The sequence below is a fragment of the Manis javanica genome, chromosome X (genome assembly GCF_040802235.1).
Source record: "Manis javanica isolate MJ-LG chromosome X, MJ_LKY, whole genome shotgun sequence".
Classification (NCBI taxonomy): Eukaryota; Metazoa; Chordata; class Mammalia; order Pholidota; family Manidae; genus Manis; species Manis javanica.
Window position 1 is genome coordinate 122,549,504 of NC_133174.1, and position 13,857 is coordinate 122,563,360.

At 41.9% G+C, this 13,857-nt stretch overlaps 1 protein-coding gene across 2 annotated transcripts in view; it reads left to right on the plus strand.

Moving 5' to 3' along the window:
- The first annotated feature begins 11,767 nt into the window (after positions 1 to 11,767).
- The window catches only part of STK26 (serine/threonine kinase 26), a 53,326-nt gene continuing 51,236 nt past the window's right edge, over positions 11,768 to 13,857 (plus strand). The window contains exons 1-2 of one of the 2 annotated variants that reach the window (XM_017657850.3): positions 11,768 to 12,507; positions 12,608 to 12,753. In XM_017657850.3, coding sequence (XP_017513339.1) covers positions 12,712 to 12,753 — 42 coding nt within the window. In that variant the 5' untranslated portion in view covers positions 11,768 to 12,507; positions 12,608 to 12,711. The other variant, XM_037016957.2, reaches the window with a different exon arrangement.

Below are 13,857 nucleotides of genomic sequence, written 5' to 3' on the forward strand. Positions count from 1 at the left end.
CTTTTCAGCTGAACTTGTACTGTCACTTGAGGTGGCAACAGTAAAATCCCTAGATTTTACTGCTCGTTGTGTAAAGTCTTATTTCCTTTTGTTTGTCTTGGATTTGACTCTTTTGAGTTTTAAGATCTATGCTGAGCTCTAGCCAGTAAATAGCTTTGATCACTATTTACTCTGTATATATCCTTCATGATGCCTTTATAATGAGGATAATAGTGGACCTACCTCACAGAGGTAATAGGTATCGAATGATTCAATATATGGCAAGTGCTTAGACCTGTGCCAGGCACGGAGTGAGTACCAAATAAGCTGCAATTATTAGCAACACTAGTATCAGTATGAACTTTGTCTGTTGCCTCTATGTTCAGCTTTTTGGGTTAAAGAATCCGAATACTTTGGGTCTGTGTCAGTATACCTCCTTCTCTTTCCTTTGTTCTTGCTGCCCATCTCTGCACTACCTTGACCTCCATTTTGCCTTTTCCCGATTTATGGCCCCCTGAATTGAACATTATGCTCCAGATATGGCCGCACCAGGTTTACATTTTTTTTCCCCAAAAACAGCAGAATGTGTTATTTTGTTCCAGTCTATTTCCTACTGATGCACAGCATCCTGTTGACCTTTGTGGCCAAAATGGCACAGTGAGCTGAAACTGTTCCAGAAATATCTACAACACCAAGACCTCTTTCCAGAGCCACATGCAACAACAGACCTTAGTATTTATATTGTACAGTTGGAATTTTTTTTTCCTGTAAGTGCTTTACTTTAATGAGATAACCTGCCATTCTTTTTTCCCACTCCCCTAATTTTGAGAGATTCTCTTGCCATTTATACTGCATCAGCTTGGCATTTCACTACTGAGAAGAGCTTAGCGCCAACTACAGAAAAATACCACTGTCTACCTTATTTTATACCACTTAAAATACTTCAATAAACCTGGGGCCATGGGAATTTTAGTGCTGACACGTCTCCATCCAGAGAAGCACCCACTTTTTCCTTTCCTCCTTTTCACTCTGCGGGTTAGCTCACCTTCCATGACAAAATGTTTCCCCAAACCCCATAGGGACTGATTTAACAACAAAAAGTCAACAGTATGGAAGCTTGTCAAAGGCTTTTTAAAAAGTCTGTGTAAATTCTATCCCGCTCCTCCTTGTCCGTATGTTATTTACTCTCCTGAGGAGCGCTAATAGATTCGTCAGACATGATTTTCCCTTGGAAACCCTGCTGCTTTCCTTCTGAAAGGTCATGTTTGACTGTGACTCTAGATTTATTATTTGGCTATAAAACATATTCAGATTTTGCTTTTTAAGAAATGTTTTCATATAATCATTACATATCAGTGCTAGAAAGAACCTTTCAGATATCTGCCCTGTGTCTCTTCATGTTACAGAAAGGAAACTGAGGCCTAAAAGGACTTCTGCCAAATTTGTTTTTCATTTATTAGTCTTTTAACAATTTGAGCAAAAATTCTTATTTTGGATCATGCTGAAAATGTGTCAGCATATGTTTTCTCTGATGTCTCAAATACAGTGGATCTTTCTTATCATGGATTATGCAATAGATATAATTTATGGAAGCAAAATGTTTTCAAGAACATTAGTAGGGTTCTACATGGAACTTAATTGTTATATGTTTTAGCTTACAAGTTTGCTTTTTATGATGTTTTTCCTGTTAAGAATTCTACCTCCCAAACACATCTGCTTTCTTGTTATTCTTAAAATCACATAGTCAAGCTAATGTCGTGCTTATGATGTGCCAGACACATTCTAAGTACATTACATAGATTCTCATTTAAAGGTCAAAGCCAAGCAGTAAGAATCCACAATGTTCAAAGACACGGAAGTGGATACGTTTGGTCTGGAGGAAGCAGAGACAGGATGAGACCACCAAGATGACTTCCAAAGAACAGGTAGTATTCTGTTTGTTGATCTGGGTGACAGACACAAGGAATGTGTTAACTTTGTGAGAATTCACTGAACTGTTTGACACAAGGTGTGCAGCTTTCTGTATATCTGTCATATTTCAGTAAAAGTTTTAAGAAAAAAATAACACTCATTGAAGGCCGTAAGTTAACTTGATTGGGTAGGTATTTTTATTACCCACATTTGACATATGAGGAAACTGAGGTACATGGAAACTATATACCTTGCCAAAGATCACAGAGCTAGTACGTGAACAAGACTGTGCTTCGAACTTATGTAGGCTGGCCACACAGTCCATGTCCTTAATTATCACACCGCTAAGAAATGATTTATCTTAAATAGCAACTTACTTGCTTTCTAATGTTATGGTGACTTTGTATTTGACCCTGACTACACTTGCTTTTTTATCTTCCCTCATCACAGATCACTACCCCTTGCTTCAAGCACATACACATGCACATGCACACACATACATACAGGAAAATGCCTTAATGACATAATTTCCCTGCCCGTGCCATCTTTTTTATGCCACCCTGTGTCCCTCAGAGAGGTCCACGGAGAGTTTCTCTCTGAAACGGAAGCATCTAAACCCCAACCTTAAACTCGAAAGACACTCTCAATGTAAAAAAAACCCAAAAAACAACAACAAAATAAAACCACAGACACTAAAAGTCTTTGCAACTCATCTCTAAGAACAGAAATCACACTGTAGTCTTTTCTTCCAGCCTAAACATTTTAGAGATTAAAAAATCATGGAGGGAAGGAAAACATTTTAGGCACTCTGGATTCCAATAGACTGTACCCCCTGATTGCTATGTAACTTCTGGGCAAGCCAAAATGCATTCGTAAATAAGGATTGAATTTTCAAAGATTCATGAGGGCTGCAGGGAGTAGTGGAGGCTCAGGGGAAGAGGTAAGCGGATGGGGAAAGGTACTACCACTATTTGTGAAGTGCCAATTCCGTATCAGATATTGCATTAGAGCATTTAATTTTATTATTCCATTTAATGCTCACCACCACCATTTGAAGGAGGCACTAATAATCCCCATTTTCCAGATGAGGAATATGAGGCTCAGACATCAAGTTCACACAACTAATAAGGCCTGTTTAGCTCCAAAGCCCATGTTTTTTTCTCATTAAATTGCACTACCTTTCAAAAAGTAGATGCCCTTTTGCCTGTTTTAGAGTAAAAATACCAGAAGGAAGAGAGAAGAAAATGGTGTGGAAGTATATCATATTTTTTTCTTTTAAAATGCTCTTACTAAAAGAAAGCTCTCACTCTTTATATAAAAACAACAGAAGGCTACTTTCTGAAGTAAGAGAAAGGCATTTTAACAACAGTACTGTACTATTCAGTTAATTTCATTTGTTCCAATGAATCACACTTTTCCTTTAATCTCTTTCTTTGGAGCCACTGAAGGAAAAATTCGTTCAGAAATGTTATAAATCGTATCACTTTTAGACCAAAAATCCTCACTAAAAATACTGTGACCAAATGATAGTAACAATTAGAGTAAATTAAATTCAAACTTACAGACCTACAATTCTCACTGACTCATGACTTTTCTTCAATATTCCACATATGGATAATGAAGTATATTCTACTCTCCTTTCTTCATAATCAGCAGAAGTATAGTAGTTAAACGCCTAAATTCTGATATTAGACTCCCTGGGTCCAAATTCTGGCTCTACCCATTAATAGCTACATGACCTTGGCTTTGCAGCATTGTCAGATTTAGCAAATAAAAATACAGGACACCTAGTTCAATTTGAATTTCAGATAAATAATAATTGTTAAAGTATAAGTATGTCTCATGTAGAATTACTCATCACTTATTGAACATTCAAATTTAACTGGGCATCTTGTATTTTATCTGGCAACCCTACCATGAATGAGTTACTTAATCTCTCTGTGCCTCAGTTTTGTCAACCCCAAAATGGGAACAATATTATGAGTGGTACTGAGCTCATGGAAATGTAGTGAGGATTACATGAGAATACATGTAAATTACAACCATGCGTGATACAGAGTAGGCACTATATAAATGATAGCTCTTATAATTTACCTGATTCCTGTATTAACATTAATATGACATTTGCTTGGCTTCTGCTTTTAAAGGACAATGAAAGAATTATTCTCCACTTACTGTGTGTAGAACCAAAGTGAAAGAGTGATACTGAAGTGTATTGCTACGCATACTTTCATTGAACACCTTCCTCTTTTACTAGAATGCATATTCAATAACCCAGAATTTTACAACCCACAGCTTCTTCTGTTATTGTTCACATAAATGACCTCGCCATACACCAATAACCTTCTTATGCTTTAAGACACTGGGAAAAAATAAGCAAATATCTTATTTTAGTATGTATTTCATGAACTAAATCCATCCTTCACTACACATTAAGCACTCATCTTTCTATATTTGTCAGATACAAGCATAACATTAAAATTTAAGAGCTGGTAACGGGGAGGGCTGTGCAACACAGAGAAGACAAGTAGTGATTTTACAGCATCTTACTATGTTGATGGACAGTGACTGTGAACGGGGATGTGGGGGGGGACTTGGTGAAGGGGGTAGACTAGTAAACATAATGTCCTTCATGTAATTGTAGATTAATGATACGAAAATAAAATTATTTAAAAAAAATTTAAGAGCTGGTATATTTCAGTTTCTTAGACTACCCAAGAAAAACCCAAACACATAATAAAATGCACTGTACAAAACACTTAAAATGTAATCTATTTGTATCTACTTTCATGATTTCAGATTGTAAATGTCTACCACTATTTTCACAATTTATATGTTAATTTCGAGTTGGCATTTAGCCACTTGAATACTTACCTTCACATACGGTAAACCATAGGCATGTGTGAAGTTTCATAAAAAGTCAATAGCACAGAAAGAATGGAAGAACCAGAACGGTATGAATGATTCTGAAAAATTGGAGAAATATTAACTAAATTTGCTGCATACTTCCACAGCAGGCAAATATCACAGCTTTGCCAGTGATTGGTGCTCTAGATTGCAATAAATTGTTCCTGTTTTTCTTTCCATTGTAAAGAACACTAACTTGGCTTCATGAAACCAGGCATGCATGTCATCTCCCACTTCATTTTCTTTTGAGTGTAGGAAGGGAAATATAATATAAACTGTTCTGGTGCACAATAATCTATTTTACAGTTGCACGCAAGAAAAGCACCCCAGAAAACCTGGCAATATACTATTCAGATCTCTTCACACCATTTCTGTCCTTTGCTCCATTCCTTTCTTGACTGTCACTATCATGCCATCAAAGGGCAATCGGTGTATGCAGGAACACAGCAGAAATATTTAGTAACACACTTTTACAGGCATGAGATTAACAATCATTACTTGGAAGAACATGGTATGCTTTCTGCAGATGGATATGGTGTCAATAGGCACACGCAGCATTTGGACCAAAACATAGGACAATTATTCAAGAAGTGATTTTCTAAATAGGAAGTGCATAGAACAAATTTGGTTTCTATTCTTTATGTCCTTTATTGACACCTTGCCATGAGGTTACCAAGGATTTCTCCCTGCAATTCTGAAATCTATATTTGTCATCTCAACCTGACCTCTTATTTTCAACTGCCTTCTGGACATCTCCACTTAGATATCATACCAGCCCCTCAAACTCTGTGTACTCAAACTGAACTCCTTATCTTTTCCCCAAGCCTGGTCTTCCTTCTGTATTCCATGGCTCAGTTCCAGACATCAACATTCACCCATTTCCCTAAGCTAGATGTCTCTGGCATTTTAAGCTTCTCCCTCTGGTCCTGGCCACATCCAATCAATTGAATGGTGCTGTTTCCACCTCCAAATTGTTTCTGGAATCTATTTCCTCCTCTGATTCTCACAGCCATTAATTTAGTTCAATCCCTCTCCTGTACTTTTACCATGGCCTCCTAATAGCCTCTTAATAGGCCTCTCTGCTTCCAGTCTCTCCAATATCCAATCTATCCATTGCATACTGCCCAGGGTTTTTTGTTTTGAAAATAAAAATCTGAAGCAAATTTCTCTCTTCCTTAAAACCACTCAGTACTCCGAGGGGTTTACTGGATTAAGTCCAAAGTCATTAGCATGGCACCCAAGGCTCACAGTCTGCCCCTCGCTTCTCCTTCCAACCTCACTGCTGGGATGCCTCATGCACTGGGTTTCTGCCTGTTAAACCAAACTACCAGCTAATCCTCAAAGAAAGCTTGTCATTTTCTAAACTAGCTTTTCATAATCAAGAAGACACATCATAATCACCTGGGGAAGTTTGGTTCTTTTTTTTCCAAACAAAATACAAATGCTCTTTCTCTATATCAGACCTATACAGTCAGAATCTGTACAAATGGAACACAGAATCTGCTTGGCTTAGGCATTTGTTCATACTGTTCCTTCTCTCTGGAATGCCCTCTCTTCTCCACTCCCTCCTCCCAACTCTCTACCTGGCTACTTCCTATCCATTTTTCAAGGCTTACCTCAAATAGTACCTCCTTTGTGAAGCCTTCCAGTATTTACACAGGTTAAAATGAACTGCTCTCTGGCTCCTTCTGCTGTGGCATTTTAAATCTGCTGCTACTATAGTCATGTACCACTCTGAGTGCTCCTTCCTTTCTATGTGGCCTCCTACAAGTAAGCAAACTCCTTGCATTTCTTTGTATTCCCAGCACTTAGCACACTTCCTGGCACTGTACTCAAAGATTTGAGAAAGAAAAGAAGGGAGGAGAGAGGAAAGGGAAAAGGGGAAGTCGGTATGCCCTAAGCTTGCTCTGGAGACCAGGTGGAAGTATAAAAGACCTTCTGTCTTCTATTTCTCAGCAAAAATCTGCAGTTACAGTCTACAGCCGGACCCCCCATGGTGGGCCTCGTGCTATAACATACTAATCTTAAAACATCGATTTGGCACGGGAAAAAAATAAGTAGGGCGGGAGCTTGCTTGTCTACAATGTTGAGTTTCTGCCCCAGAAACTCCTGGTAGTCCCTGATAAGAGTCCTGCAAGGGGTGCCTGTTACTCCCCCGCTTGGTTCATGTTCTCTTGAGTACAGCAGTGAGAACACTAGGCGAGCTTTTACCACAGGGTGACAGAACCTCAGCAAGCAAGTGGAAGGGTGGTCATTTTACACAACTGCCTTTCTTAGAGGTCCTGGCAACAACTTCCTTTTCCTCAGTGTAAGCTGATGGCATAGTCACTTCCTATTTGGTCTCAACTGCCAGTTTTTTTTTCTTGTTTTTAACTGCCACCTTTGACTAGAACTGTTTAGTTTTGTTTTTTTTTTGAAAAGCCTACAAATTAAAGAACAAGTAGTCAATTCAATACATTTTTAAAAGTTAATTCAGAGAGAAAAAGTATCACCCAACCTGTTTGTTTAGCATCATTTCATGGTAACACATGAAGGGTTCTCCTGTGAGTAAAAATTGCACCCTGGAGAGCACAAAGGAGTTACCTGATTTCATTACAAAGAGCCCAGTCTCCAAAAGAGTCTCTCCCCCGTCTCTTCATGTACCCCTATGGCCACACAAAACTGTCATTATCGGATGACTGGTGAAGCCAGCGGTGGTTCTATGGTGGAGACTATGAGTGAGTGCTTGCAGGCTTCTGAGGGCCTTCACCTTGGGCCCAAGGCATCTAAAGATCAACAGTGTGATTCTGTGAGTTTCAGCAGGCAGCAAACTGGAACCAGGAGGCTATCTCTGAACATTCTATCCTTTGACTACCACCTCTCTGTGTGAATGAAACTGTCCGGACCACATCTGCCTCTCTCAGTTTTGCAACCAATTGGTGAGAGCAAGAAGTAAAGAGCTTGATTCTTTTGGTACATAAAGGCAAACATTTCAAAGTGAGTAACCTTATAGTAAAGAAATGTTATAAGCAGGAAACCACTAAGGCAGCATCTGCTTTCATCCACCTCCTCTGTTGCTCTGTTCCCCTCAGTAACATCAGGAAGTTGAGGCTTGCAAGAACACTCAGCTGTGCTGAGTCTTACATACTAATTTTTGTTATAAATGATACTGTGGCAGAGTACTGTGCAAGCCCAAAAGGTGCATGGTTATTCGGGAGAATTAAGCAGTTACACAGTTTCAGTTCTCCTTGACCAAGAACTGATTCAATAGGTTTTCCCTTGGGATGCTTTGCTGGAACACTAGCAAGGATACACCACCTGTAGGAACTAGTATATCATGGTTTCCAATTTGATACCTGCAGAGAGTAAAGAGGAAATTCGAGGTATCACATATGCTTTTATAAAAAAAAAAAAGTACCCTGAATGCTGTACTTCCAAATATCAGGACAGAGTCTAGTAGCTTGAAGCAAAATATTCCTATTACCTGATAGTGAACTTCTAGAATTATCCAGATAATTTCCTGTAGTCTCAAATATTAAGATAATCCAAAAAATTCAGATAATGGTATCAATTTTCCCTTGTACTTCATACATTTATACACTTTACATATTTCAATGTAGTTATTAGGTTCAAAATGTCAAAGTTCCAAACATGAAACCCTACCTTTAAATTTTCTAAAGTGGAGTAAGAGGTCAAATTTATCTCAACAAGGTAACATATTTGAAGGGTCCTAGATAATGCCTGGTACATTAGAACATGCTCCCTGATTTAATATTCTTTTAAACACATCGTTACATTTTTAAGTTATTTTCTGTTCAATATTATTTTTCATTAGGTTAGTATTCACTGTTTGGGGGCAGATGAGCTATAGTTTAGTACAGAGACAACATCAAAATAATCACTTTGTTTCCGGTACCCCCTTGATGTAGCCCAATATCTTGTGGGTTTTGTTTTTGTATTTTATTTTGGTTCCAGACCCCACACTGAACTGCAGTCCTCAGGGGACAGTGATTCCCAAGTCTGTTACTTGGTTAGTAACCCCTAATACAAGGAGTATAGAGCCTGGTTTCCCAAACCTTGGCACCACTGACACTTGGGGCTGGGTAACCCTTTGTTGTGATGGCTGTCCTGGGCATTGGAGTACTGATAGCAGAATCCCTGACTTCTCCCCACTACCAGTAGCACCCTTTCTTCCCCATTGGTGACCAACAAAATTGTCTCCAGGAGGCAAAACTGCCCCTGACTGAGAATCAGTGCCCTAATGCACTACCACCCTATTGCCTACTTTAAAGTTGGCATGGTCATTTCCATCTACCTAGACTTTAGCTATGAACCAGTCCATTCTGTACATATCTACAAACATGGGTAGAGTTAAATATTTAATTTTGAGGGTATGACAAATGTTAGAAACTGAAACCAGTGATTGTAAATGTAAATGATTAAGTTTTATTGGGCTCCGGGACACCAACTAACTTGAGATTCACTGACTTTGCTTAATTGGTTTATCATTTTACTTTATGTAGTTATTAAATATTCACAGCCACTCAGGTCACATCAATCAAGCAGGCCCCAAATCTGATCTGAGGCACTATGGTCCACTCTTTGGAGCTACCAGAGAAAATAAGCTATGGTGTCTCCCCTGAAAAACTTTTTCTCTTAGGCTCTGGGCTGACATTTTGAAGTAAAATACACGAGTGTCCTTTTTTCAGGAGGAGTAACAAAAGCACATGTGAATTTCTTGCCATTTTATTTAAATTAAGAAATACATATATGAGAAAGCATAAGCCAACTGCAAGGAATTCCACATAAACTCAAATGATCTCTATTAGTAATAACAACAGATGGCTTATTTAGTAGCAAGAAATCTAAAGGTCAAAAAGTTTCCTAAGATCTCAAAAGCAGTGTTTTTAAGGAAATGTCCCAATAGTTCAGGTCTCACAATGTGGTAGTCAGTCTGCCACACTCTTACATAACTCTGGCCCATAATGATGTCAGGGAATGTCACTTCTCAGACAGGCTTAATTTACTTAGTTATTAAAACTGCACAACTTACTCTTAGGTAGCTGTGAAACTAAAGTAACTGGAAAGAATTTAGGAGGCAAAAAAATTAAAGGTGTAACATATAATAAAGCAACAATTTATAGATTCAGCAAGAGCAGTGCACAGGACTTTACCAGGCATCAAACAAAACAAAGTGTATCCATTATGTGCCTAGTACTGTACTTATCTCAGTGACAAATTCAAAGGAAATTCATTCATTCATTCATTCATTCAACAACTATCTACTGAGGGCCTAGTATGTGCTATACACTGTACTAGGCTCTGAGAATATGGCAATGAACAAAACAGACACAAATCTTGCCCTCAGAAAGCTGACATTCTACCTGAATAATTCTTATGTATGTAAGAGAAGCTGGATCTTTGAACAGAGGGGCCTAATAATATTGGTGGGTAGAGGAAACCAATGAAATGCATGAAATAAGAAGGAAGAACTACAATGTGAGTCAGTTTCCATTGATGTGCAATAGGAGTTGTTTGAAGGAGGGTGTGGAGCAAAGAAGAAGGCTCAGTGGGGGGTGGAACTTGAGATAGGCCTTAAACAATGGAGCTTAATTCAGACCTTTGCTACTATAAGTATGGCCTAAGAATTAGCAGTATTGGCACCACTTCGGAAATTGTTAGCCATGTACAACCGTGGGCCCATTCCAGGCCTGCTAAATCAAAATTTGCATTTACAAAAGCCTCCTCAGGAACTTCTAGGGATAGTAAAGTTTAGGTAGCACCACAGGGTCTGGTCAGGCTAGTATTAAGTGTGAGCTGGGCTGGTGAGAAATAGAAACTGGATTGGGGCCTATCATTATTTAAAAGGGACTTGGAGAACTAGGAGTAAGGAAAGTGCAATTAAACCCTTTATCATTTGAATAAAGAAAACATGGTGTACACACATGCAATGGAACATTATTCAGCCATTAAAAAAAAGGAAATCCTGCCATTTGTGACAACACAGATGGACCTGAAGGGCATTATGCTAAGTGAAATAAGTCAGAGAAAGACAAATACTGTATAAGCTCATATATGGAATCTAAAAAAACATCAAACTTACAGAAACAGTAGGTTGGTGATTGCCAGGGGCAGCTGAAGGTGATCAAAGGGTACAAACTTACAGTTAGAAGATTAACATGTTCTGGGGATGTAATGAACATCATGGGGGCTAGTTAACAATACTGTCCTGTATACTTGACAGTTGTTAGGAGCAGATCTGAAAAGTTAGAGAGACCTGGGTTTAAGTTCCCAGCTCTATCACATCTCAATTGTGTGGTTTTTGGGTCAAGTTATTTAACTTCACTGGGCATTTTTCATTATCTGCAAAATAGTGGGAAAGCACTATGATCCAGAGGGCCTTTGTAAAGAGTCAATAAGGTAACACATATACTTAGCACTTAGCAGTCCCTGGCACAAAGAAAATGGCATCTATTCCTAATAACTATATTGATAACAATAACATGCTATCTTTTGTGAAAAATTCAAAAGGAACAAGAGAAACACTTATTGAGTGCCTACTAGAACCCCAACACTGTGTTGGATACAGACCTATAGCAACCTGAAAGGTAGAGACTTTCATCTTCATTTTAAACTGGTACTTGGATATTATATTTTTAAAATATAATTAATACCTTGTGGGTTCCCAAAAGCACCTTCGTAATAGATTACCGTAATTATTATTATCATTACTGTTATTATTAGGGTATCCCCAAGAGAGCTTGTCTCCCTGCTGGAGTGGAACTTACATGGGGTGGAGGCAGGGCGTTGCCAAAAGCACTGCTATGTATTCTGAGTTAATAATACAGACTGCTAAGGGCCCAATCTCATTTCCCAGGCCTCTATTAAACTCATTCATTTCCTTGCCAATGTACCATCTGTTTCCCAATTTCCCTCTCTCTTACACGTGCAGGAGCCGTGGCAAAGAGAAGTCCCAGTCAGGCCTCCCCTGACCAACTGCTAGCCCAGAGGTAGGGGTGGCCTCAGGTTTAAGTCACCTGAAGCACGTCTGGGGGCGGAGAATCCAGAAAGCAGGAGGTGGCTACAGATCGCCCCGTGGCGCGGTCCCCAGCTGGCTCCCCGGCTGGCTAGACCGGACGGCGGTAAATAGCTGGGGTCCACAGACTCCGCGGCGCTCAGGGCCCCCACCCTCGACCAGAGCCGGGAGCCCAGAAGGACTCCCAACATTCCGCAAGTTTCAACTTAACACGTCTCCGAGGCTGCGTGTGCCCCAGCGGCGCACGCCTGCCTGCAACGTGGCCGCGTCTGGGACGCCCTCAAGCCCCAGGGTCACCCGCACTCTTCCATCCTCTCTCCAGGTCGAGCGGTGTTCCGGGTTCCCCAGCCTCCGGCTTCTCCCCTCCGCGTGCTGGGAGAGTCGCCCCTTCTCGGGCGCCAGCGACCCCGGCCAAACCCCTCGGCTGCGTGGAGCCTTCTCGCTCTAGCCACAGCCCGACAGCGGGGCGGAGGCAGGGCCAGCGGCGGGTCCGCCCCCACCCGCCTCCCTGACCGCGCGAGCGGGCGGGTGGCTGAGGCACCCCCACCTCCTCTTCCTAAAGCGGCGAGGCGCAGACCAGCTGCATCAGTGGAGCCCAGGTCTCGGCCACCGCCACACGCTGCTCCCTAAGTTCAGGACTAAGAGCAGCAGCACAGGCGGCGAGGCAACCACAGCGACTGGCGGGCGGCAGAAAGGTAGACTGAGTCCCAGGGAGCCGCTCCGCGAACCGCCCTCCTCCCAGCCCCGGGCTACGCGCCACCAGCCCAGTCACCCCACTTCTGTGTGTCCTTCCAGGCCCCGGTCGAAAAGCCTGGGAGGGCCGCCGAGCTACCTCCGGAAGAGGAGAGCTCAAGCGCACGGCGCCTCAGCCGAAGCAGCGCGGAACCGCAGTCGCCTTCATGGCCCACTCACCGGTGGCTGTCCAAGTGCCCGGGATGCAGGTGAGGAAGCCCAGGCCGCCCCCGCCGCCCACGTGACTGCCCGGGAGCCCCGTACGCGCCCCGCGCTGGCCGTCCGCACCGAAAGGCGGCCCTGGGGCTCTCCTGAGAAGGCAGGGCCGGCGCTGCGGCCAGGTGACCCGGGAGTGGGGTTCGCAGTGTTTCCTGGCGCTTAGGCTAGGTGGTGCACTGCGCAGGGAAGGCGGCGAGGCACGGGGGCGCGCGACGAGGTGGGGAAGGGGGCGGGCGTTATAAAAATAGGCCAGATCGAGACACCTGCGCTTGCGGAGCATGGTACGGTTGGGGATTGAAGGTGGGAGTACTGAAGTCGGGAGAGATGAGATGTCTCGGAATTTGCGGGGTAAAACTCAAATCGTGCTCCAGGCTCCAAACACAAGTTGGGGCGGAGCAAGACAGTGGGGTGTCGGTGGCGGCGACATTGAATTGGGCTCTTCCTGTGTGCACAGAGCGAAGAGCGAGGTGACTTCTTTCCCCCTTCTGGTGCTGCTGCTTAAGGGTGAAGTTACGTCGCTCCCCCACTTGGCCCAGGCCATCGTGTGGCGTGAAAAATGCAGGGTCCTATGTCAGATTTGCCCAGATGATGACTCCCCAGCCCCCTCCCCCTGCCTTTCCCACAAGATGACTATTGCATGTGGTTGAAGGAAGCTTTTTTTGTCCTGGACAAGGGACTACTGCATGGGACCCATCGGCGTTCTACCTAGCCCCGTCGCCCCCATTATATGTTCATTTTCTTAAAGAAGAAATAAGCTATGTGCAGACATACTTAGCTATGTCCAGACATTTTTATGCTGCTGTTTTTAAACTGGTGCATTACAAGTTATCTACCAAATGTTATCCAAGTCTACTAACTTTTTAAGTATTCACCTTTTCTTTTTTTCCTTTGCTAGACAGACGGAATAACCCATTTATGAACAGGTTAGAGACTAGAAATACTAAAGCTCAGTTCCTCATTATCTTCTAAAAATGTGAAAGCAAACTTTTTTCAAGTTCAGAAAAAAATGCTTAGAGTAGTAAATAGGCAGCTTATGTTTCTAGTAGAAACCAAAGCGCTGTGGATTGGGGCCTCAATTTATTAATTGATGCACG